A 25,979-nucleotide genomic window follows, 5' to 3' on the forward strand; every position below is an offset into this window, starting at 1 on the left:
CGCACATCACGTTGCCTGATTTTGATGTCAGGCATCGTATGGCCACATGAAGGTATTGTAGGTGGCAGCGCACTACAATCATCGATGATATAATAATAAAAAAATGTTATACAAAGAGATTTAATATAAATTTTATTAATGTTGAAAGGCGAAATCGCCATAATCAACAATTATCACTTTTAAATTTACGAGGACGCTTAATCTTGAATCTCAAGTATAAAACTTCGCTTATTATAGTTTCGAAATTACAATCCTTATACATCTTAAGCAGCGAGTGTAAAACTAATTAAAAGATAAAGAGCTATTGCTCACTTCTCGGCTCTCTAAAAAGCGTATTATGACGTTTCGAGGAGCGTTCAAACAAACTGATCCTTAAAACTTTTATTCTACCTCTTATACTTTAATGTATTTGTGTTACCTAAGTCTATTACTTTTCTTCGGTTAATGTGTAGTATTAGAGTTAGAAATTTTGCTAGAATTGCTGTTCAGCTTATATAGTTATGTAATTAATATATAAGGAATATATACTTAAGTGTTACTTATTTATTTGAGGCATAGACAATTTTTTTATTTGTTAACTTTGATTCTTGGTAAATAATTATGTACAATACGTAACGGGGTTCCTAGAAGATGATTATTAGAAAATAATAATGCAAATATTAAAAATTAAAAAAACATTCATTGTATTTCTTGGTATTCTTTATACCAGGAAATACTTATAAATTAAAATCGACCTCTTTACTTAATAAAACGCTAACTGATTGACTCTTGACACAGCCTATACAGCCTGAACCTTTGAGTTTAACGTAGACATAATTCCTTATATAATTTGATTTTGGGATTTTGAAAATTTATCTATCCATATCTATATATATTTTGAAAATTATATATTGAAAAATCTAATTTGTATGAAAAAAAATTAGTTTGTATGGAAATTGATCATATGTTTGTATAGTAAGATTTTCAGTATTTATTTTTATCTTGAAACTCCCTAGTTTTAAATGAGAAATGTAGTTGTCTTTTTTATTGCGACATCGACACGGAACTAACTTATCACCACGAATAAAGGGTAAAAATAACAAAGATAAAACATAAACGTTAGATGGTTTCTGAGATGTTATCAATAGAATATTCCATGGGGAACACTGTTACTGACTGACTGATAGACAATGCAGTGATGCTCAGTAAATCAACCAGTGGATTTAGCGCGTCATTTTCACCATAGTCTTTTTTATAATGTAAAAGAGTCCTGTGTCCTGTCTCAAAAAGATCTCTTAATGGTGTGAAAATAAGAATATAAGCTTGTATGAGAAGAGATTTAATTACGTAATAATCGTGAATTTCAACAGCTTCTATCAAACTATATCTGTTTACGAGGGCCTAATTCATCGCCATCAGACAGAGCAGGTTACTTAAAAACAAATTTTAGAAATCTGCTTGGTTCCGGAGATTTTGTCGACGGATAATCTTATCGGGAAAATGCCTAGTCATATATAAAATTAACAAATATTACAAAAATAGCATGAATTAAACAAATAATTAAATTATTTGAAAATGATTTTATTAAAACTGCCTTTTGAATTATAACTTTTTGAGCTGTAACTGATATAAGCAGTTCTAGAAATAATAAAATATTAAATATATTATAATTCCAGGATACATTGAAAAATACTTATGAGAAGAGGAATGGGATAGGAGAGGATATATGTATCATATACATATAATGTATCTTTAATTGATTAGAAAAATGTACAAATATCAAAATATTAAAAATTAAAGTGACGTACGTAATAATTAAAATAATTATTATTTATTTAATATAATAATAACATGTATTGTTTTGTACATACCACATCGTTACCATATTTACAAAAGAAAATAGTATTATCATTTTCTCAGATTAAAACTACGAAATCTAACACAAATCTAACACAAATGTTTGGGTATATCTTAAAAGCTCCTGAAATACTGTCAAACGTTCTTTTGCGTGCTTTAAAACGTTTTGATAAAAGCTGTCGTGACATAAAACGTCCCAGAGATGGCAAGGCGAACTTTTACAGCTTAACTATACAATGCTAAAAGTAATAGAGTATGTGGGACGCAAAGTTTTAATAAGACTTTAAAATACTTGCAACTCTTCTCTTAATATAAAAATAATACGTGTTTTTTTTCTTTTTCAGTCCTGCATGTATAGTATGAGCTATTACTGTTTCAAGAAACGTTAGCATTCAAATTTAAATTACGTTATCGATGCTGTTTGGAGGAATTTATTTCTAAATCCGATTTTCCTCTCAAATAAAGCGCTCATATCGCATTAGGTATGGATGACAATTGCTTCAGAAGTTTGTCGATTATCCTCGTATGTGTTGCGTAATAAAAATTCAAATATTTGATCTCATTTAAATTGCTACAAAGATTTCTATTAAAATATCTAGTATTATAAAATAATGTAGGTTTATAATAATTGATTTTACTTGTAAAATGCAATGCAGCTACATTATCATCATCATCATATCAGCCGAAAGACGGCCACTGCTGGACAAAGGCCTCCCCCAAGGATTTCCATGTTGGCCGGTCTTGCGCTGCCCACATCCAACGGCTCACCGCGACTCTTTCTATGTCTTCCGGTTCGTGGTCGCTTCTCGGGAACCTTTCTGCCCCAGCGGCCGTCAGTTCTGCGGGCGATGTGCTCCCCCCACTGACACTTCAATTTAGCAATTCTTCGGGCTATGTCGGTTACTTTGGTTCGCCTGCGAATTTCATCATGTCTGATTCGATCTCGCAGAGAAATTCCGAGCGTAACCCTCTCATTGCTCTTTGAGTGACCTTGAGCCTTCTTATGAGGTCCATAGTTGCATCACTGGCAACACACACTGGTCGAACATCATATATGAATGTATGTGTGTGTTTCATCAGCCAGAGTAACGTGGCGGAATAAGCTTATTACCCAGCAGTGAGACATATTTAGGCTTACTTTTTCTTTTTTAATGTACAAAGACTTTTGCAAATCACAGGATTCACCGTAGTTCTTACCTTAAAACTAAATAATTACTAGAGCGCTGTTGCTTTTGAAATCGGTATAATAAAGCAATTGAAATCCAAAGCGCAGGAAATAACGTTAGCATTGTGCAAACACTTTGAACATTTAAATACATTTAAATTTAATGTAGTTGTTTCATTTGTATTCAATTTACTCTGAAAATGTTAAGCTTCAATATAAAGTTAAATTATATTATTGTGTTAGCTAAGACCTATTTCACATCGGGTCGGATCGACAGTTTTGCCGTTTGGCTATCTGCTCTTGATGTTAACACAATGTCGTACCTACCCTTGTCGGTGGCTGGTTATAACAAATTAGTTGTAACTCTTCTCTTAAAGTGAAACGTTAAATGTTTCATGGCTGATATTTTTATCGGATTCCAGTATATGAATAGAGCTATTAAAATGCATACATCGGAAGCTATTATAAAACATAATATAATGTAATATCAAAAAACATGTATCAGGTCGATATAGAGTTATATATTATGTGGTGTGTCAGGATTTCATCTGACTATTATATATTTACTATAAGGACAAGCACAAAATGATTTATCAAACAAATAAAACTCATGTGATGCTTACCCGCATCTGAAACCGCAATTTTAGGTTAAGATCCATTTGTTTTAACTACTAGACTATTTTAGTTCTAAACTATATAAAATAGAGAAACACTGAAAAATATACCCTAAAAGTATATTGTCATATCTGTATTGCCTCATCTAAATTTTGCATTATGTGTATAATAATATAACTGAACTATAAAATTAAACTATAACATAAAAAACAAATATATTTATATTTACATTTAATATACACATTGTAAATAGAATTTTTTTCTAATTTTTACAAATTATAAGTGAGTTGAAAGTTTCCCTTCTCTTCTTTCTCCATATTTTGAATATTATTATAACTTCGCATTCACACTAACTTTGCTTGATATACCTTTGCAAGTTACCTCACACTACTTCCTACCTGCTGTAAATGCAACCAAAAATTTTTATATTATTGTGTAAAGAAATTCGTTTTAAAACACTGAATCGTACGATAAATGCTCTCATTGTGCTAAAATGTTTTAAGTTTAATTGGATTTATAACAATTAGAGCAGAAATTATTATCATTAATTTTTGTTCAACCATGGACTGCAAATTATTTACTCCAATTAATTATTTAAAGAGATTATTATAATGCTTGCCCAGAATTAAATATTTATTTAATATCATTGTATAAGTATATATATTATATATACATACATTATGCAGACATGGGTCAGCACATAAAATGTCCCACTGACTATGAACACACAGCACAACAAAGAATAAGATAAATGAAGAAGATGTTTTATTGAAGTTTTTAGTGTTCGTTCGTTCGTTCCCTTTGAGGTGCAGAAAGAATGCGAATCAATTGAATGGGATCGTCTTTTCTTGTATTGAAATCTCTCTTCTTTTATTTTATTTTTTAATTATTAAAATCATCTTATGGTTCGGCGTTTGAACTATAATCGTAAAAATATATTTCAATAAAGTAAAGCCTAAAGTTCTGTTTATCGAGGAGAAAAAATAAATAGAATTATTCTACAATTTGGTTTAATTTATCATCAAAGTAGATTCACTACTATGCACTATCTCCGTAGTAAGTGTCTTATATTAATGTGAAGCATTTATCTGGCAGCCATTGTTTATCCTGGCTTACAGAAGTCAGGGATACATATTATGGTCATTTAATTAACAGCCCGAGAGATTTGTGCTTTCTGATGCGACTAACTATTTTTGTAATTAAAATGTACAAAAGAATACAAGGAAAGAGAGGAAGGAATTTAAATTTCTTCCAATTTTAGAACGGTTACGATTTAGATAATATTGTCTTTGTTAATTAATTCGCCTGTAGTCGTCAAATGTCAAAAGTACAAACTTATTAAGTACTAGCTGACCCGTGCCCACTCCGTTGGGCGGTAAATATATTTACTTGTGATGAAATTATGATCGTGGTTCGGTTAGTATTGAGTGCTATGATTTATTTCCTGACTACCAAAAGTCGCTTTGGCCGAACATAAGTAAAATTGTCTCGCGTATTTGATATTTTAAATTATCTCTTAAACTGTGCAACCAAAAAACATACTGTAGAAACCAATTTTATCTAAATAAAATTTCCTCGGTGATCAAGCAATTTATTTCTAAATAGATTGACGTGTTGTATATAAAAAAACAAATAGAAATATCACCAAATAGATTACGACACGGTCGCGGTTCCATATCTATGTAGTATTATCTCTTTAACCATTCGTTAAATTATATGCAGTAAAAGGGAAACTCTTCTTTTGTTCTAAACACTTGAGACGATAACTTTACTTACTGCAGTACTAGTACTTACTTGTTTACTTATTTTGATAAGAATTCATAATTGTTAATAATATGACCTAACGATTTAAAAATTTTTTTAATATAAAAAACTACTTTTTGTGACTTAAATATAAAGTTAGACATATGCTGTCGCTGACTTTTTTGTAGGCATTATCAAGCTCTACAATTTTTCTCTAGAACTAGATCATATATCTCTCATCGTAAAGGCAGCGTTCGTGAGAAACGTTTTCGTTCGACCGTTTTTTCTCCGATTTACTTTGCAAATCCAACCACGAAAACCACGAAAGTCTTTTCATTTAATGGGTTAAGATATAGCCTCTGACACTCACAAATAATGTGGCTTTCTATTGGTAAAATAATTTTCGGTTTAAATCGGTTCCGTATATCCAAAGATTACAATCCCTACAACCTCACAAACTTTACCTATTTATAATATTAGTATAGAAATAGATTCCACTATTAAGTATTTAGTATTTACAAATAGTATATAACAAAGACGCTGTATGGTTCTGTCTGTTTCTCCGCTTCTTCACTTCTTCTAAACTACGCAACGGATTTTAAGACAGTTTTCTACCTGAAAGAGCTATTCGAGGTAACTAGGTGGGTTTTGTAAATTTACTTTTTAAATATTTTGTAACAGCTCGTACGCTTACATTGATAACGCTGGCTATTAATGGGCTTAGTAAATTGCACCCGTGCGAAGCCTAAAATTGCTAAATTTTTATTGTATCCTTTATATGTTTATTAAAATGTTATTTTCAGCTTATGCCTTTAACATTAAGTAAGTGAAATTAACACGTTGTCTTAGCGGATAACTTGTAGCTGAACCTGAGGTTTGAGTTGAATTGAGAGTTTTGCAGTCACTCACTTTCATGACTGGGAAAACACACAAATCCGTTAGTTAGGTTATACGCCGGACTACACTCTGATCGTGTCGGATTGTAGCTTTGATTACTATCTAACTTATTTACTCTACTTACTAACTTACTCACTCTTAAGTGACGAAATACAGAGATAGTTCGGTATATTGAAATTTGTAGTAATAACATAATAATAATAATAATATCCTGCAGACCGATTTCGACCACAGCGGCCAATCTCAAAAGAGGTTAGTCAACTGCACAGGACATATTATAGGCACAAGTGTGTGCTCAAACACATGTGCACTCTCATAATCTGATAAGACGGCAATCTAATACGACCGGAAAGAGTTCAGGCGCAGAACCAACGGCTTTACGTGCTTTCCGAGGCACGGGAATGTACATACTTCTAACTTCTAGACTCCAGGCTGCTACTAAGAATTTTCTGACAGAAAAACTCAATAACTTTTTATTGATCCGACCTGGGAATTGAACCTAGGATCTCCGGATCTACAGCCTTACATTAAACCGTTAGACCAACGAGTCAGTCAATAGCATCATATTTTTGTATTAAAGTTATTCAGATGCTTAATTTGTTTTATTACATAACCAAGGTGAAATGTTATATATTTATACAATTAACGTACAGATAGATTATCATAAGGATCTAGCGAAAATGTTTCGTCCTAAAAAAGTAAGGTTGAATTGAAAAACTGCCGTTTCCAATGTCCGTCTAATTGTTTTTATAGCGAAACCCATAGCTTAAAAACTTTTTCCAATGTTAAAAGAACACTTTATTCAATTCAACAAATGTCTATTACTAAATTAATGTCTCGAAGTAAATGCTTCTTTTAATTTCTTCACTACTGTCCTGAATATGTTAGATGGGCATCATTAAATAATACAGAAGCTTACTGTGGAAAATTTAATTTAAATTCAAGATCTAACTACCTTTATTAAGTTTGCTTCAAATCAATAAGAATAAAAAAAAGCATTCCAAAAACCAAAAAAGAAAATTCCAAAAACGTTGCGTAATTTGACACAGAAACATAATGAAAAAAGATCCATAACTAATAAGCAAGAAAAAGGCTATTAAGTTTGTACACTAAATTCAAGGCTAATTTCCATGCAAAAATAACGTTTTGTTTAATCTATTCTTTTTTTTATAGAATAGGTAGACGGAAGAGCAAATGCGCCACCTGGTGGTATGTGGTCATCGTTGCCCATAGGCAATGGTATTGTAAGAAATATTAACCTTCGCTTACATCGCCAATGCACCAACAACATTGGGAACTAAGGTGTTATGTCCCTTGTGCCTGTAGTTACACTGGCTCACTCACTCTTCAAACCGGAACACAACGTAACTGTAGTTACACAAGCGCTTCAACTATCCGTAGGATAGCGAAAAGCCAACCCTCTATTCATTATAAAGTGGGTTGGCGGCAGGACGGCGCCGGCAAAGCCACTGCGCCGCCTGCTAATAAATGGAGGAATGTAAAGCGCATAATAATAATGATAAGAAGTCGTGCAAGTTTCATATAAATACTATAAATCTTCTAGACATGCTGTCAGTCAAAAAGATTTAGACAAATTAAGAATTTCATGTATTGATATTATATTCCGGATATAGATATATATATTTAATTCCTATTCGTGTGTGCTTATGTTAAAACCTATAAAAAAACATTTCAAATCAATTATATATGTAAACTAAATAAATGTAAATTTAGCACAAGATATTTATTCACAGTAAGAACTTCAATCAATAGGTCCATAACAGAACCAATTAATAAATTGGGACATTTTTCAAACTGCGCGGGCACTTTTTATAATGTCCTATTAATCACTTGGTAGAATCAATATTTAAAACAACTAAAATCTTGTTAATTTATCACACTGCATTCTCATATTGGGCATATTTCAAACTGCGTGGGGACTTTCGTCATCATAGCAGAGTCGCTGGAACAACTCCCCGAAATGCTGCGTAGCCTAGGCGAGTCTTCCCGGTGTATCGGTCTCGGTATAAACTTGGACAAGACCAAAGTCATGTTCAATAGGCATGTCGTGCCGAGACCGATATACGTCGAGGGGAAACCTCTCGAAGTTGTTAGTGAATATACCTACCTAGGACAGATAATACAAGTCGGTAGGAACAACTTCGAGAAGGAAGTCGATCGAAGAATTCGCTTAGGATGGGCAGCATTTGGCAACCTTAGTCAAGTCCTCAAGTCGCCTATACCGCAATGTTTGAAGACGAAAGTCTTCAACCAATGCGTCCTACCTGCCATGACATACGGTGCCGAAACGTGGACACTAACTGCGGGACTAGTCCACAAATTCAAAGTCGCTCAGCGTGCTATGGAGCGAGCTATGCTCGGAGTATCTTTGAAGGATAAGATCAGAAATGAGATTATCCGGAAAAGAACCGGAGTCACCGACATAGCTTGCAAAATTAGCAGGCTGAAGTGGCAGTGGGCTGGTCACGTATGTCGTAGGACCGATGGCCGTTGGTGCAGACGAGTCCTAGAGTGGAAACCGCGAATCGGCAAGCGCAGCGTAGGGCGCCCTCCAGCCAGGTGGACCGACGACCTTAAGAAGGTGGCGGGCACCAACTGGATGCGGAAGGTGGAGGACAGGGAGCTTTGGCGCACCTTGGGCTCTCCCAAGGCCTCTGCCTATGTTCAGCAGTGGACAACGATTGGCTGTTGATTTGATTTTGATTTGTGGGGACTTTTTATAATGTCCTATAATCTCTTGGTCATATACAAATCAAAGTCATATGATGTCCGCTTCGAATGGTTGTAAGAGTTATCATGCAACGTTGTTTCACAATTTTTATTATCTGGGAAAAAAATTCACTGTAATGCTTAATTTGTGATTATTTACATTTGTACACTTTCAAATAAATAGACTTCTATCGTGTACCTCTGCTCAAGTCAAGTGAAGTGACGCGGAATTCAATTAATATGGTGGATCGTACAATCTGAAAATATAATAATGTAAAAATAAACATATTAACTAAAAAGAGTTATTATATGTATATAAATTTGAATTCTTACTTACCTATAGTAATTTTAATAAAATTAATATATCAAAGTAAGTACCACGCTTGACTGAGTGTTGCTATTTTAAAAATGGATACTAAAGCTAAGTGCTGTAAACATGCACTTGACATCCTTGACCCGTTAAAATATCACGCGAATCGATATCTCTTAGTGACCCACTTACATTTAAACATATGGAATGGATGGTGTTTTTTATTTACACTTCAATATATAAAATGGATTATTATATTAAGGACATAAAAAATTTCTAATGGCTTATGATTTCAAGTTTTGTTTCGATTTCAACTTGTGTCTGTCTTCAAATATAGTACGATTTTAACTTATATCTGTCTGAATTCTTCATGTCCATTATTATTATAAAAGTATATGTACGTAAAATTGTAACACGAGTAAAATAAAACAAATTAATATATGTTGTGACCGTAAATCTCTTACACCGTTTATATTTTAAATAATTCCTTTATTAACGCACAACAAATATAATAACATACATTTATTGATACACCTAAACGATTAATATTTTTGCATCCAGTAAGACAAAGCATTTAAACAATGTTAACGAATTATTAAATAAATTGAATAGCCGGTTCACATTTAGGACTTTTTAACAGATTATTTTAAACATCTAATTTAAAATACAGTGAATAACAGAGACAAAACAGTTTATATTATTTAAAAATATACTATTTCAGAAAAGAAAACTATATTAGTTTTAAGATGATAAAATATTTCTTTAATAGTTTTAGTAAACATTTTTTTATATATTATTTTAAGTCACGTTTCAAATTACACAGTTAAAATTTAAAGATTTATTCTTTCAATAATCTTATTAATTTCTTTGTTACTTTTGTCTTTATCAAACAATATTCGGTCTGTTTTGTCTCACAAAAAACTTATTCCAATAAATAAAAGTAATTACTAAAGCCGTTCACTACGATATGCCATTTCATGCCCTGCTAAGACTTCACACGTTAAATATACTACTTTCAACACTATCCAATATCATTTCCTTACAATTTACTTCTTTCCACAAATATATTTTAGTAGGTATGTTATTTTGAAATGTGTAAAAGGTAATAAACGCCCAATTGACATGTATAGTTTAAAATACAGGCTAACATCTGATTGCAAAATATAGAGACAAATTTTAAACGTGTCAATGTTAATATTTTTAACAGATTAAAAACAGCAACAAATATGTTGTAAGTTAATTTTATATCATATAATTTGTTTTCAAGAAAAATTTAAATTTGTATCATTTTTATCTGTGGTATATTAATTTTTATTTTCATAAATAGTTACTTTTTTTTAATTTTAAAATACATTTAAAATAAACAAATCTGTACGATCCAAGACACCTTGAATAATAGTACGTATATAGTCCACAGATCATAGACAAAATTTAAACAACTAATATGATACTTAGTCTAAAAATAATGTGCTCAGTATCAACATAACTTGATATATAAATTGTATTGTCTATGTCTTCTACACAATAAGTCTAACGATACATCAACATGATAGATACACATTGAATTCTAGATAATACGTTTATATAAGTTTTATAATGATTTAATGATTTAGCAGTTAAGTAATTAATGATAGATTTATGTTTCATGATCAAACGATAGCGATCGAACAAATCGCTATCGTTACATTAAATTACATAGCATAGTAGGTAACAAGAATACAAACCGACGTTATGGTAAGTAGATATAATACTATACAGTTTCTTTATACACTGATAAAACATATTTACAATCACTATTTCAGATAGCTTTGTATATAGACAAAAAATCTGTCTGTTTATACGCCAGGCCAAGATCGTTATAAAGCTTTTCATCTTAATACGGATTTTAAAAACACACTGAGGATTATTATTACATTCATAACTTCTAAATTACTTTTTTTTTATAATATAACATTTTCTAAATTTTGACATCTAACACGAAGCAACGAAATTTATCTTCACATAGATAGCCAGGAGATTACACTTCTAACAATACATTTTCATTTATAGTTTTGTGCATTCACAAATACACAAAAATTATGTGAAATCATTTATTTTAAGCTCTTAAACTATTATATGTGAAAATAACATATTATATCTAAATATATAAAACAAGGAAATTATTAAAAATTAATATGGAATTATCACAAAATCACCTGAAATGTTTTTAAATCATGTCTAAAAATATTTTGCGCTTTGATGAAAATATTTTCAATGTATTTGTAAACAAGCTGAAAAAAATGACTTTTGGTCCAAAATCCACAAGTCTATTTGATAATTTTCGAAAATATTAAGCGTGCAGCTTAATGCGCAAACTATTATTTAGCATAACTTAAAAATAATCTTATACTACAAATCGTTGTAATACTTAAAATATTAAAAAAGTAAATTATTTAATAAATACAAATTGAAATTAAGTAGACGCAAAATTTTAAAAGCTTTTCAAAAAAGATTTATATACTACAGTAGTGTCAGATCCCTACTCCAGCTCGCAATAAATACTACCCAATACCTAAATTAATAATACTAAAACATAAACATTTCATATTGTTAATAAATTTTAACAATATATTCTAATAAATTTACTTTATAATTTAAATGTAATAATTATGATTAAAATGAATACGAAATTTTGAAACTACAAATGAAATATTCTACAATTTAAAGATCAATAAATGCGAAATATATGAAAAAGAAAAAAGATCTTGGCGCACATTTCGAGGAACTATTTTAATACTTTTAATAAACGAACACAATTACCAAAAAGTAGTTCCTTGAAAACCAATTTTCCATACTGGGTCTTTATTCAATACAATAAAACGTTGTTGGTAGTCAGGTGTTTATAAAGTAATACTATTTTGAGAAGAATTGTTAAGATCGACGGACGGTCTTAAGAATTCAATTCCAGTAAATTCAAGGTAGACCCAAGTAAATGTATATCAGGTTAAAATGAGTCTATTAACAATTACAAGCTGGGTTAGTGTTGCTTTGAGGTTGTTCTGTGAGACGTTGTCCGCGAGCGCCACCTGCTAGCATGGCCGGCTCCGAGTCCAAGCTCTCTGACATTTTGTCGCAGATTATATCAACCAGTCGTTCGAACACCGCCTATAAAGAAGTCAATGAAAGAACAAATAATTGAGATTTTATTTTTTAAATAATCATTTTACTGAATTTTTAACACAACAATGTTGAGGTAAATATTTTATGCCCGTTTTTTTCCGATTTCTGTAACTATAACACAATAAAAAAAACTAGAAATATTAATATTAAGGGCAAGTCAAGATTTTCAATTTTTAAAGTTAATTGTCTAGAATTTTGTTTTAAAAATCGTCGTATAGTACACTAAAAATAAATTGCTACGTCATTAATAAATAATATATTTATTTGCGGTAAAGTCACTAATATGTACTCCTATGAGTACTAGCTTAGGTGGTAGACATGTGCTGCTATGGTGTTTAAAATACATATATTACTTTATTATTCTATATGCGTACCTTAACGTTAATATTCTCTTTAGCACTGGTTTCATAGAACTCGACGCCCAACTGCTCAGCTAGCTGCCGACCACGATCTTCACTGACAACCCTTTCTTCTTCCATATCGCATTTATTTCCCACCAAGATAACTTGCGCGTTGTCCCACGAATATGTCTTTATCTGTGTCACCCTGTTAAATTTCATGTGGATTTTAATTAACGTATTAAAATAAATTACATCTTACTATATAATATAAAAATTGCATGTGAAATCAGTCTTAAAAACTAAATTTCATTGTAAAATACTACACTACTCGTACATCATTCTTTTTTCTCAAGCAAGCATCACTAATTTTTCTTGTGTTTAATTTGTATTTCTTTGTTTATCTAATTTCACTGAAATTCTGCCACTTTTATATTCAATAACCTGCATTGGAGCAGCGTGGTGAAATAAGATCCAAACCTTCTTTCAAAGGGAGAGGAGGAATTAGTCAAGCAGTGGGATATTCACAGGTTGTACTTTACTTTACTTCATTCTTAAATTATTAACGAAAATCTTTAGATTAACGCAAATACTAATGTTATTAACATATCTTTCAAATATTGACTTCAACGCTATGGATGACGATTTGTTGTCGAGAATTGCATATTGAAGAGTGTGATAATAAAATCGAATATCATTTATTTAACACCCAAAAGGGTAAGAATAAAAGAATAAAAGTAACATGGACTTTTAAGTCACAAAAGTTATATTTATTAGTATTAAATATGATTTTAAAGTATGTAAGTTTTAGAGTTTATACATTGCCTCGTCCAATGTTAGTTATCTTACAAGGCCGAATATCAAATCACTAAGTTCAAGCCCAGGTTCAAATCACGGGTTAGGTCATTAAAAAGTAATGTTTGTTGAGTTATCAAAAATCTCAAAAGCAGCCTCTTGTCTCGAAAATAACGTAAAGCGGTTGATTTTGAGCCTGAACACTTTAAAATCGGATCCAAATATTAAAAATATATATAAATACATATCATTAACCGTTCTCGTAAATTCTAATCAACTAATATATCGAGTAAAAATACACAAAAACCAAACATTATTACCAGAACATTGGCAACCAGACAGTATTTAAAAGAATTTTGGAAGTCGAGTAATAAATCTCCCTTTAAACCCACTTTAAAACCCTCTCTCTTTATGTAAGATATTCAAAAATATTCAAAAAAGCTGTCTCTTTGTGGAGGAGAAACAATAGAGCTTAATCCACTATCCATATTAGTTATATATATTTTTAGAATTCATTCGATACATAGTATGATGTTCATTTTTTTAATATATGAAAATCACAAATTTTAAACTTTTGACTTTTTTAAGATTCTGGCATTTTTAACACGAATTGTCTAAGTTAGGAAAAACATCACCACATGTAAAATCCAATTTGTTATAAAAGAAAGATTACAAAAATGTATAGCAAGGATGTTCTCAGACCGCTAGCCATGGTGACCTATTTCTTCGTAACGCGATATCCTTGCCAAGTAGACTAGACTAGATCGACGATTTTTATTATGTAACACTCTTATTATTATAGAAAGCGTATTTTTATTTAGAACGAGAGATGAGGGCGTGTATTTATTGTAACCGACACCCCGTAAATATCAATAAAGCTTATAAATTACATGACTTTAATGTCTATGCGATTTAATATCCAGAATCAACCACCATGCAGATTTATTTATTTTTACAGAAGAGCTTGAAACTCGCAGCCTTGAACGTAACACTGGGCTATCTTGGTTATTAATTTATCTATTAAATGCCTTAAATATTTCATAAAAACATTTTGAATAATATAAACTTATATTGTTTAACACTGTTAGGTACATGTAGTAGGTTTATGTTATGTAATTTGCGATAAATAAACGCTAGATAAGAACATTATTATAATACGCGTTTTAGAAAACATTATTATATTTGATATTTTAGTAGGCTCCGTCTGTAAGCTGCATTTTATCTGTTGCGTATAAAGATAGAAAAAGAAAAAAAATATATATTAACCTCGGCAATATTTTCTACCAAAAAATATTTTACTGACCATAATTGATATTTCTAATTATCAAAAGACTGACCCTTACTGATGGCTTTGTGCAAGCTCGTCTGGGTAGGTACCACCCACTGATCAGATATTCTACCGCAAAGCAGCAATTCTAGGTATTGTTGTGTTCCGGTTTAAAGGGTGAGTGAGCCAGTGTAATTATAGGCACAAGGGACATAACGTCTTAGTTCCCAAAGTTGGTGAGACATGGCGATGTAAGCGATGGTTAACATTTCTTACAATGAATGTTCTTACAATCAATGGGCGTTGGTGACCACTTACACTTATGTATATATTTGCTCGTCTGCCAAAAAAAAACCTGTACTAACAAAAAATATATATATTTTTTATATCTAAGAAAATTTTTTACATATCAAACAGTGCATGTTAATTTAGTCCCTGGTGCAAAGTATTATTATATTTCATTTAAACCTACCATCCGCCTCTTACGGTTTTACTGACTTGCATGTTTATACTCAAAGAGAATCGTGATATTTTTTTAGTGATACTATGTGAATGATCATATTGCAACATGTTATACACGTTAAAATTATACAGGTCAGCTAAAGACTTACCAATCTTGAACGCTATTGAAACTTTCTTCGTTAGTAATATCGTACATGAGAATAAAGCCCATCGCTCCCCTGTAGTACGCCGTGGTGATGGTACGGTAGCGTTCTTGTCCTGCGGTGTCCTGAAATAATAAATTCAACATAAATTGTACAATACCATTGTTTGTTATCGTATATTTTTATATTTATCTAAATGACAAGACGTACAAAATTTACAAACTCATTTTACTGATACGTGACTTTTTGTTATAGGGATAAGTTTTCTTTTGTAACACATTTTTTTCAAAGTTAAATATTGCGAAAAACATTATTATTAAAATGTTTGAATAAAAAGGTTTTTAATTATATTATATTATATTTGGAGGTCTGTGTTGCACAGACCTTCATAGTCCAATGTTCGAGAGATGCTGAAGACCGCATCAAATGGAGACACATAGCGGGGGCTACATTAGCCAAAAACGAAGCGTCATCGTCAACCACGACCACTCTGTCAAGAGCGAACGCTTGATCATAGAGAGATATTATATTTTGCTTAAGGACCATTAACTTCCATCGTTAACTAAATTCATTATACTAGAAGTAAAAATAAATGCAATCATTCTATTACAAAATAAAACTGAAACCAGGTTTATGAATTAATAATAATGATAAGACGCGAAAACTTTAAAAATAACATTTTAAGTGTATGTTCATATGAAATATGAGTGAAAAAAATCATATTTATAAGTAGGTACAATAATAAATTGTTATGTGCATAGTGATTGCCCGTAAATATTCTATTATCTTAAAAAGAAGAATTGAAGCTTCCGCCAAGCTGCCTAACTGCAGGCATGTAGCAGATATAATTCCGATACACACAATATATCCTATCGATATCTTTCTTGACCGCTGAGCACGAGATTAATTATTATTTTTAACGGAAAAACTAAGCTTCTTGGTTCTATAGCCTGAGCCTCTCGGCTTTATTGCAATTTATTTTAAATTGCATTTTTATGACCTGAAATAGTCAGAGCCCTCAGACGAAAAACAAAAACAGTAATAATTATGTCTGAAAGGTCAAAATAATACTGATGAGTTAGACTTACCCATATCTGAAGTTTAACACGTTTGTCATGACGGAAGACCGTTTTGACCTTAAAGTCAATCCCTACGGTGGACACGAAAGCTGAAGTGAAGGAGTCATCAGCGTACCGAAACAGAAAACTGAAAAGTGAATACATCTTAAATCACAATAAATTAATTTCGTTGTCATTTCCAAAGCTAGGAGAGTAGAATTGTCATTTACTATCATTAAATTTTATTCATAAAAATGTTTAAATAAATATTTTATTTGTTTAGTTATTTAAAAAAGTATTTCGAACAATAAATTGTTATTTATATTAATTTTAAAATAAAACAAATTGCGTACCTGGTCTTTCCCACGGAACTGTTTCCTATGATGAGCAATTTAAACATGTAATCAAAATTTTGGTCCCCAGCATCCTTCTGCCATTTCAAATCTCCACCGCCACCCATCTAAAATTACATACAAATATAATTTCTCTTTAATTTTATTGATTCCAAAACATTAATTGAGAATACCTCGCCATTTTCATTAATATTGCCGTTGGAAATATTTTTACTATTCATGTTAATACGCCAAAAAGTAACACAGAACTGTTATCACCAAGCGCAGCAGTGTTAGAGTACACGGCTTGTCACAGAAATAAGCAGTACAATAATGCGTTAAATGTTGCAAGTTCTTACATAGAAAATTACACTTTATACCAAAGTATTAGTGGCGAATATGCCAACAAACCGGTAACGGTTTAATTTGCCTTATCTTTTTAACGGTATATTGCAAAAGGGTGCTTATTTTAATTTATGTAGGGGATATTTTCGCTTATCGACTCATGAATTATTCTGATTGATTAACAAAATAAGTTCGACAATACTTATGTGGCAAATCCGCAATCACGCATCTATTGTAACACATTGTGGACTGTTGTAAATTATAAACAACTTATTAAAACCTACGCAATGGTGTAACAAACAAACTAAAATAATAAATTAAATAATGATCTTGGAAACATGAGTTGTATTCAATACAATTCAATTCAATATTTTGTAACAAGAGTTACTGAATATTAAAAAAACATCAACGCTTAAATAATTAATTAACAACGCTTAAATAATTAATGATTTAATTAAATATTGTTTTTTGGTTCGGATTTTGATAATAACTGAGTTACAGGGAGTTGAACCAACAAATAGACAAAGCATCGTTCGTTATTAAGACGTTCATTGAAATTTTGTATTAAAAGTCCATTATAAGAAAATTATAATAGTTATTAATGGTTTGGTTTTTACAAATATATTTAATGAGCAGGATTGAAACCGCTACCGTTAACATAAAGTACTAGCAGCCACTGTGTGACCACTGTACCGAATAATTTTACGTTTAAAATAAACATGAAATTAAAAATAGGAATGTCTTCAAGGAAATAGTTTTTTTTTATTTATAAGGGAAAAAAAAACAAAAGAAAAACTGGTTAATTTATTTCAAGACGTTATGGCATATTATCTATGATTTTTTTTGTGATTCTATTTCCTTCACCTTAAGAACCGTAAGCCGTTTGTTCGATTTACTAAATAAACCTAACAATCGACTGGTGAAAACAAAGAAATTTTAATTAGAATACTTTTTCTATTGCGAGAATATAACAAACGAATTCAAAAGAAATGACCTGTTTCTTGTTTAGCGGCTTTTTTATAAAACGAAGTATATATAAATAAGCCGTAAATTATGTAAAAATTATAAAGTAATATTAGTATTTCATACAAAGAAAAATGACATAAACATCGAATGATTTCTCTCATGTACTCGTAGTATAAAATATTCATATCGTAATCCCTTGTTATATCAGCGATTATGCATCCGAGCCGAAATACACGCCACGTAGGCGAGGTTTGCTTTTGACTGTAAAAAAATTTTACACCGACATCGCCTTGTTACCCTACCTATTTCATCCCAGTTGTAAAATTTCATTTCCAATTGAGATTTTTTTGAATTTCATTCTTTACTAAACCACTTTTTAGCTTCAATTATTTAATGATTCAAATAATGTATTTTTTTTATTTCTTAGTAAGTTAACATATAATATAGTGTATTTATATAACATATAATATAGTGTATTTATAATATACATCTTTGTTAATTATTTTCTCACATTCTTTTGTTTTAGACATATAATAATTATGTAGAGTACACTTTTAATATTACATTTTGTAAGCTTTTAGCTTACAAAATGTAATTTTACATAGCATACAAAATGTAATTCACAGAAATTTTCACGAAAATGTTATTCGCTTTTGATAGGACTTAGGACTTTTATGAAAAACAAAAGTGGCAATATATTTAATGCTTACGTACCTTTATTAGCTCCTGTAGTCAATCGACAAAGGGACGTCAATATTTATACTTTATCGCTTAGGCACTTTCAGCGATGTGACTATAGCAAGCTGTCTCTGTCCCTTTTACATTCGCATAACGCAACGGGAACGGATGCCAGCGTTTAACACGGTTATTGATTTCTTCTACTTAGAAACTTCACAATGTGTAAACCACTCTACAAATATTTTATTTATTAGTCGAATGGTACAATAGTTAAACAGAATAGTATCGGTTGTTTCAGTTTATGGAAAAATCGATAATTTGAATACTTTTCAACTGATAATCAAAAAACTTACGCTTGTTGCATTTGATTCTTTTAAAAGTATTTAATGTATTACGATGTGCGTCTGGATGTATATATTCAGTTCTTTTGTTAAATCGAATCAGAGGATAGCAATGTTTCGCGCTCACAGCTGTTACCTCCGTCCTGCTAGCTTCTTACTGTGGCAAGGGAGTGGGATGCAAATTCAAGATGGCGCCCTGTTGCGCGCGCATCCTGCTCGAGTAGCCTGTCAAATTTCGCTCAGACAAATTCATCCTTTACGTAGACAAATCTGGAACACTAAAATTTGTTACTTTAAAATTTATGCTTTAGGATTCAACGATAAAAAAGGAATTTGTATATTTTAAAATCGTCGAAATTACATTTAAATTGCAATTTTTACCTATTAATAGTTTCTCTGTTGTACTAGTATGTCTCTTATGTCAAATAATATCGTGTTATATAAGTTATGTAAATAAAACATGGAAAGAATTATCATGCGAACGAAACTCCCAGGTGATTCGACACTGAAATTTCAACATCAACCTCTTAAAGCGTACTAAGGTTTTTCAAAGGTAGAAAAGCTTCATATTGTGAAACATTCGAGGACATAAACACTATTTCGTTTTTGTTTTCTTCTTCTTTGTTATAATTTTTGTACACACGAAGAAAGACTCTGAGTATGAGTACATTCAACACAAGCACTTCATTGTGAAGCCTCAAATGAAAACCTTGACCTCTTGACCCAATTACAGAGGTACAGATTTTCTTTAAACTGACAACGGAACATTTACTTTATTACTTATTCAAAAATAAATAAATGTACTCCAACAGAAATATTCCTGTAAATGTTTTTCTTATGGGTTTAACATTTTTAATAATCGAAGATCGGATATTAAAAATAATTCTAAAATAAATAAACAAATGTGAAATAATAAGAAATACTAGCAAACGCACATATGTTTTTATTAACTCGACTAAGACGACAATATCTAAAACTAAGTAATAGCGATCAACAAAAGTTCGAAGCAAAATACATTTTATATATAATTATTATAATCTATTACTACGCAAATATCACATTATTTTTAATTCTTTCTTTATATATTTATAATTTCATTTACAGCTACAGCATAGTTTCTACAAGGTTTGTCTTCGAATTTCTTTGCATTACGGTAAAATAATAATTACTTAAAGCGAACTACGTTCCAACATCCAATCACTAGACATACATAGGTACCTACAGAATATTGTGGAACGATAGCTCACGCAACTCAAGGCGATGTAGCGTAATATTATTAAAGAGTGATTGCTTGGGTTTGCAAAAGGTATAATTCAATTTGATAATATTAGAAACAATATCTGCTAGATTAAATTTTTAATTATTATGTCATACATAAATTCCATGTCACCAGGAAAAAAAAGCTATTACTGTGGTGTTTGATTTAACCCTGAAAACGATCAGTTTTCATCTAAGAAATTTTGCCTTCAATAACTAAATTCGTTGATAATAATCGGATACGAAACTTACTAATGACATAATAAAAAAAATATTATAACAGGGTAAGTAGATTAGATTTCAGAGTGAGTTTAATTTTATTAAGCCTTTAATTTACCCTACAAAATTATATTACTTTAAGGTTCTTTTGACGAAAATACTGTCTCAATGTTGGCCAATGGTCGTACCAAAGTCTAGCAATATGTGTAGGAGATATTATAGTACAAAAGAGTTTTCGTATAACTTAAGGGCACCTTTATTCACTCGAATTATGCGATGGGACGACACATAAACTAACCGCTAAACCAATGAGACAATTCATTTTTTATACTTCGAAAATTTGACTGAATGTAAGTAGACTGAGAAACTTCGGAAAAGATTAGTGTTTGCTTAGATTGTTGTGGGCTCAGAGGCTATGTTTCAAGCAATTATTTTTAAAGCTTTTACAGAAATTATTTTGGGATAACTTCTTTATATCATAGAAAATTAAAGTCTATTTTTGGAAACTACCATAGAATTTAAGATTCGTACGTCCCTTGTAACTGTTATTGCATTTGCTCATTATTCAAACTAGAACACATAAGTACATAGTACCTCTGCTTAACAGTATAATAAATGCGAACAGTTTGCACAAAGCCCTAACTATTAACTTCCTTCAGGCTATATTCCAAACAAAATTTAAGTGAGTATAGTAAACAGTAGTAGTTAATTATGTGATTAAAAAAATAATATAAACATTCCGCTATATAATGGATGTCTTGGAGATAAACACATTTGATACAATTGTACTACTCAGGAGACTAAGAAACTTGCTACAATGTAAATTCTTGCTACAAATTCTATAAGCACGCTACGTCATCTGTTAAATTGTATACAATTAAATCAGTTTGAAGACGTTATTGCATTGCAAATAAAAAAACACTTTATAAACTTTTTTATTTTATAGGTACTTATTTTTATACATATTAAACATCATTTTTAATCATGAATTTCTTCAACTCCAGACATCTCGTAGTTATGTTCATCCTCGCTTTCATCTCATAAACCACGTACCTTAATGATAATTATCATTATAATACGAACTTTTCATTCTGATATTGTATCTAAGGCCTCGTCTCTACCCTGATATATTTTTCCTTTTCAATACAATAAATATATAAACAAACTTTTCTTCATTTCTCTACAGTTATTAGGCAATACATTTTTCCTCAGCTATATGTATTATTAATATTTTATTTAGCTTAAAAACATTTACACTATGATAAAGTTCCTTAAGGCCATCTATATGTACGATTGTGAAGTACGTAGCGAAATACACCGACCAAATGCTTATTAGAGAGAAATATATAGGATATTTATTTACGTTATAACTTTGGCTCTCTCTAATAGATGTCGCTACAACAGTGTAACGAGTACATTTTAGTTTTAAAATAAAATTATCGGTATTAATATATATGATATATAAGTATATTTTATTATAAAATAGATTAAAAATGTCTCGTGAATTTTATATTTTATTACTATATATCATTATTTTATTTAGAATAATAATATAAGTTCTTGGTTATTTTTTTTAAAAATAACATTAACAATTAAATAATAAAATCCCGAAAATTCTTTAAAATATGCAAGCGTCAGGAGCAGTAGGGTCCGAAGATTGAAGACGTTGACACTATTAATTTATTGTGTATCAATCATTAAAAAAATATCGGCTTTAACTATAAGCGTAATTTAGGGGATAATTAATTAAACAATGCTGTCTTCTTCTTTTGAATCTCAAATTAATGGTGACAGAAAGAGTAAAATCAATGTTTAACTAAACACGTTTATAAGTAAGGCTGATGGTGTTTTTAAGGCTTAAGTTTAGGTTCACAGGTGAATTTATTAAGTATAAAAAAATTCAAACCGCACACATTTTTCTAACGTTATGTTCAAGATATCAAATTGCATATTATTATATAATAAAAATACTTGACAACATACATACATACATATTATAATATAATAATTCCATATTGTCTTTGTTAATTTATTCAGCGTATTCACAGTGTAGATTAGTAGACTATAGATAGATAGTAGACTAGATTTTTATAAAATATTCTCTCATGGAACTGACATTTCTTAAAAATTAAATTGGCATAAATTTAATAACTGAATTAAGCTAATGTGGTTCAGCAAAAAAAAATGTTATGAAAAGTATATCTCAATCGAAATCAAAGACGTATTAAAAAAATGTTTCATTAATAACGCCTATTTATGGAGCTTATGGTTAGTAAATATATTTTTCTTCATACACATATTTAATTTATATTTTGAAATTAAATGTAATTATACCAAATACCAAAATAACGCTCATAAGTTTTTGACCTTCCAACTCCAGATTGTGTTCGACCTTTAAGTGCCGACAAATATTTTGTATGGATATCGTTATCATGATCCGAAATGTCGAGAGAACGGATTTAGAATATTACAGTGCGTCGTCGGCAGCTTACGTCACGACACGTCATGTGATGCGACTCTGAGACATATACTTAGAAACACGAGACTAAAGCGCGCCAACGTTGCCATCTGTCACTTAAAGCATTCCTATCTGATCCCAAAATACGGAATTTAACTATAGTAAGGGAATGTAAATTGAGTCTATCGTGTAGCCCCGGAAATCTGCGCTTAATATTATCTAGGAATAGCTTACTGCTATATCAATATCAATTCAAACTTTTAATATGGGTAACATTGACATGTAGTCTAATTTTGTGAAGAGATGATTTAAAGGACTCAGAAGTCATGCCAATGATGATGCACGATACACGAGTGACATAAACCAAAACACAAAATAAAGTTTATGGATTAATTAAAAGGTTATGTCAATTATATTTTTTTTTAGTTTTAATTTTTAAATATAACCAATTGGATTATAATTCTCAATATAGTATAATGCTTGATTATGTGTTTTTTATATGGTTTTACATGTTTTATGTTTAAATTACCAAACTTGCCAAAACTGTAATAGTTAGTGCCAAAACTATTACAGTTTTGGCAAGTCTTTTTTTTCAAGCAGTGCAAACCTTCAGAAAGGTACCCAGCTCCCATGGGGGGGGGGGAACTGGGTTATGTGGGATTATGTGGGACCCACTAAAACCACTGCAATGGCCGTCCTCGGCACGGATCGGAGAGGCTGCGGGTTCGTGTAAATATAACGCATCCGCCGCCTCTCCCGTGCTTTGCTCCGCTCGTGGCTCGGTGGAGCTCTCCTCAGGGGGCAAAGTTACTCCCCTTCCACACTCCTCGCTAGTGCGTACGGCAGCGCGAGGCCATCCCAGCTGCCGTCCTCCTCAGGGCCGTCTGAAATGAGACACGTGAGGCCCCCACCTCACGCATCTATGACCCCAGGGTTACGCCCTATCTTTTAAGCCCCAGGTGTAGGGGCTGTGGAAGGGCCGAGACGACGCCGTCGTCGTCTCCGCCGAGCAGGATCGGACCTTTCCCGTTCCCACTCCACCGTCTCCTTCTGGACCATGACGGTCTCACAGAAGGAGGCTACGGCCCTCTACGCCGATTCCCTGCGAAGCATCCGACACGATTGCTCGCAGGGACAGGTCTTGTCCAACTTCACGGACCAGTATCTCCCTCTCCGCACTCTACGTGAGGCACACCTCCAACGTATGCTGAGCGTTGTCCCGGTCTGCGCCACAGTGGTGACACATTGCCGTCGATTCGCGTCCGATCTTACACAGGTATTCTCCAAAACAACCATTACCTGCGTAAGTCGGAAGGTGACTCGTCGCTTTCGTCTCATCCAAGCTTCGAAGGCTGGCAGGATCGCTCCAACGACGCGTTTGCGTGCGTACCGTTCTTCACAGAGACGATTGCGTCACGGTCACGTCGCAAGAGCCCTCCGGTGTTCCTGCCGCTTCAACGCCTCGAGCGCACTCGAAGTGGGCGCGCTTTCACTGTTCTGGCGGAGGATGCGGGTCTGATGGTAGACCCTCGCATCCATATCCGCCAGAATATCCAAGGGTGGAAAGCGCGCTAGGACGTTTGCCGCCTAGTAGGATATCGTGCGATATCCCCGCACTATGTGGATGGCCACTCTCCGCTGCGAACTTTGGATCTTAGTCCTGCAGCGGCGGACGCCCGATAGCCTGTGAGACCAAGTTTTGGCAAGTCTTATTTATCTGGACAGTAAGTTGCCCCATTTGCCCGAAGTTGGTCGAGTGATTGATGCTTTACTACTCGTGCGTAATTAGACCGGCCGATCTTAAGAATGTTTCACATTCACAGCGTTTAGTGGTCATCAATCGCAATATTGCGGTAAGAAATATCTTTAGATCGTGTAACACTAGTTTCTAGGTTTTGCAAGTATTTTTATAATATGGTATTAAAAACTTAACAATGATCATATTTATCTTATTGAGATGGGACTATAGGGAGCTATACTGAACTCATTACAAAAATAACCATCAAAATCGGTTTATAAACTAAAATATATATAGACAAATATACATAAAAAGATTATAATTATATTATACACAAACGAATTGAGAATCTCCTCCTTTTTTGAAGGCGATTAAAATCATCTATCGAAAAAAAATGAACTATTTCTTCAGACTTTCCAGCCTAAATATAATCAATTCATAGTTTGATTTCATTATTGACATTTGACATAAGGCTCGTAAAATTAAAATGGTTGAAAAATTTACTTCGAGTGTTTCTCGGTATTGGTAGATAATACATAAACGTTTCGGGTGGTCAGAATCTACGACGCCATTCTCTAAAAAGAGGTGATATCTTATCTATGAGACCAATATAAGCTATAACAAAAGTACGCAGTCACGAAGAAACAATATTATAGCTATTACAGGATTACACATGAGGACATATTCCATTTTTGTCGCTATTTACTCACATAACAATTTATTTATCTTTTTCTTTCTTATTCTTATCTTATTAGAGTAATTGAATTAAACTACCAACTATTTATTAAACAGATACATATTATATACAGTAGTATGTAATTTTCACCTGTAAAGTCAAATAATAATAATATCTTCAATTATTCAGGCAACAAGGCCCATACTTTTGGTACAAAACATAACATTACATAACACACATTAATAATTAGAATGACACCTAATTATCTATTTATCTGATTATAATTAAAAATACCAAGCTATGAATCTATGGTTTACATATTATTAAAAATAAGATTAAAATAATATCATAATTTAATAAAACACAAACAATGCGTGTAAAAATAATAATTAAATTTAACAGGCTCTCGTATTTAAAATCTTGTATTTTTAAAGTGAATTCAGTCGCAGAT

The 25,979-nt window shown here is 31.8% G+C and overlaps 1 protein-coding gene across 2 annotated transcripts; it reads right to left on the minus strand.

Moving 5' to 3' along the window:
• Positions 1–9,749: 9,749 nt before the first annotated feature.
• On the minus strand, positions 9,750–19,338 carry LOC126768837 (ras-related protein Rab-3). 2 transcript variants are annotated; one of them, XM_050487188.1, is made up of 7 exons: positions 19,193–19,338; positions 18,876–19,071; positions 16,872–16,978; positions 16,549–16,666; positions 15,467–15,585; positions 12,830–13,001; positions 9,750–12,440 (listed from the first exon to the last, which is right to left on the minus strand). In XM_050487188.1, exons 3-7 carry the CDS (start codon positions 16,976–16,978, stop codon positions 12,294–12,296), a joined length of 663 nt encoding a protein of 220 aa, XP_050343145.1. In that variant the 5' UTR covers positions 18,876–19,071; positions 19,193–19,338; the 3' UTR covers positions 9,750–12,293. The 2 variants fall into 2 exon arrangements, with proteins under 2 accessions (XP_050343145.1, XP_050343144.1); XM_050487187.1 differs by lacking the exons at positions 18,876–19,071; positions 19,193–19,338 and adding an exon at positions 17,045–17,104.
• Between the last annotated feature and the right edge of the window lie 6,641 nt (positions 19,339–25,979).

Source organism: Nymphalis io, chromosome 5 (genome assembly GCF_905147045.1).
Source record: "Nymphalis io chromosome 5, ilAglIoxx1.1, whole genome shotgun sequence".
NCBI lineage: Eukaryota > Metazoa > Arthropoda > Insecta > Lepidoptera > Nymphalidae > Nymphalis > Nymphalis io.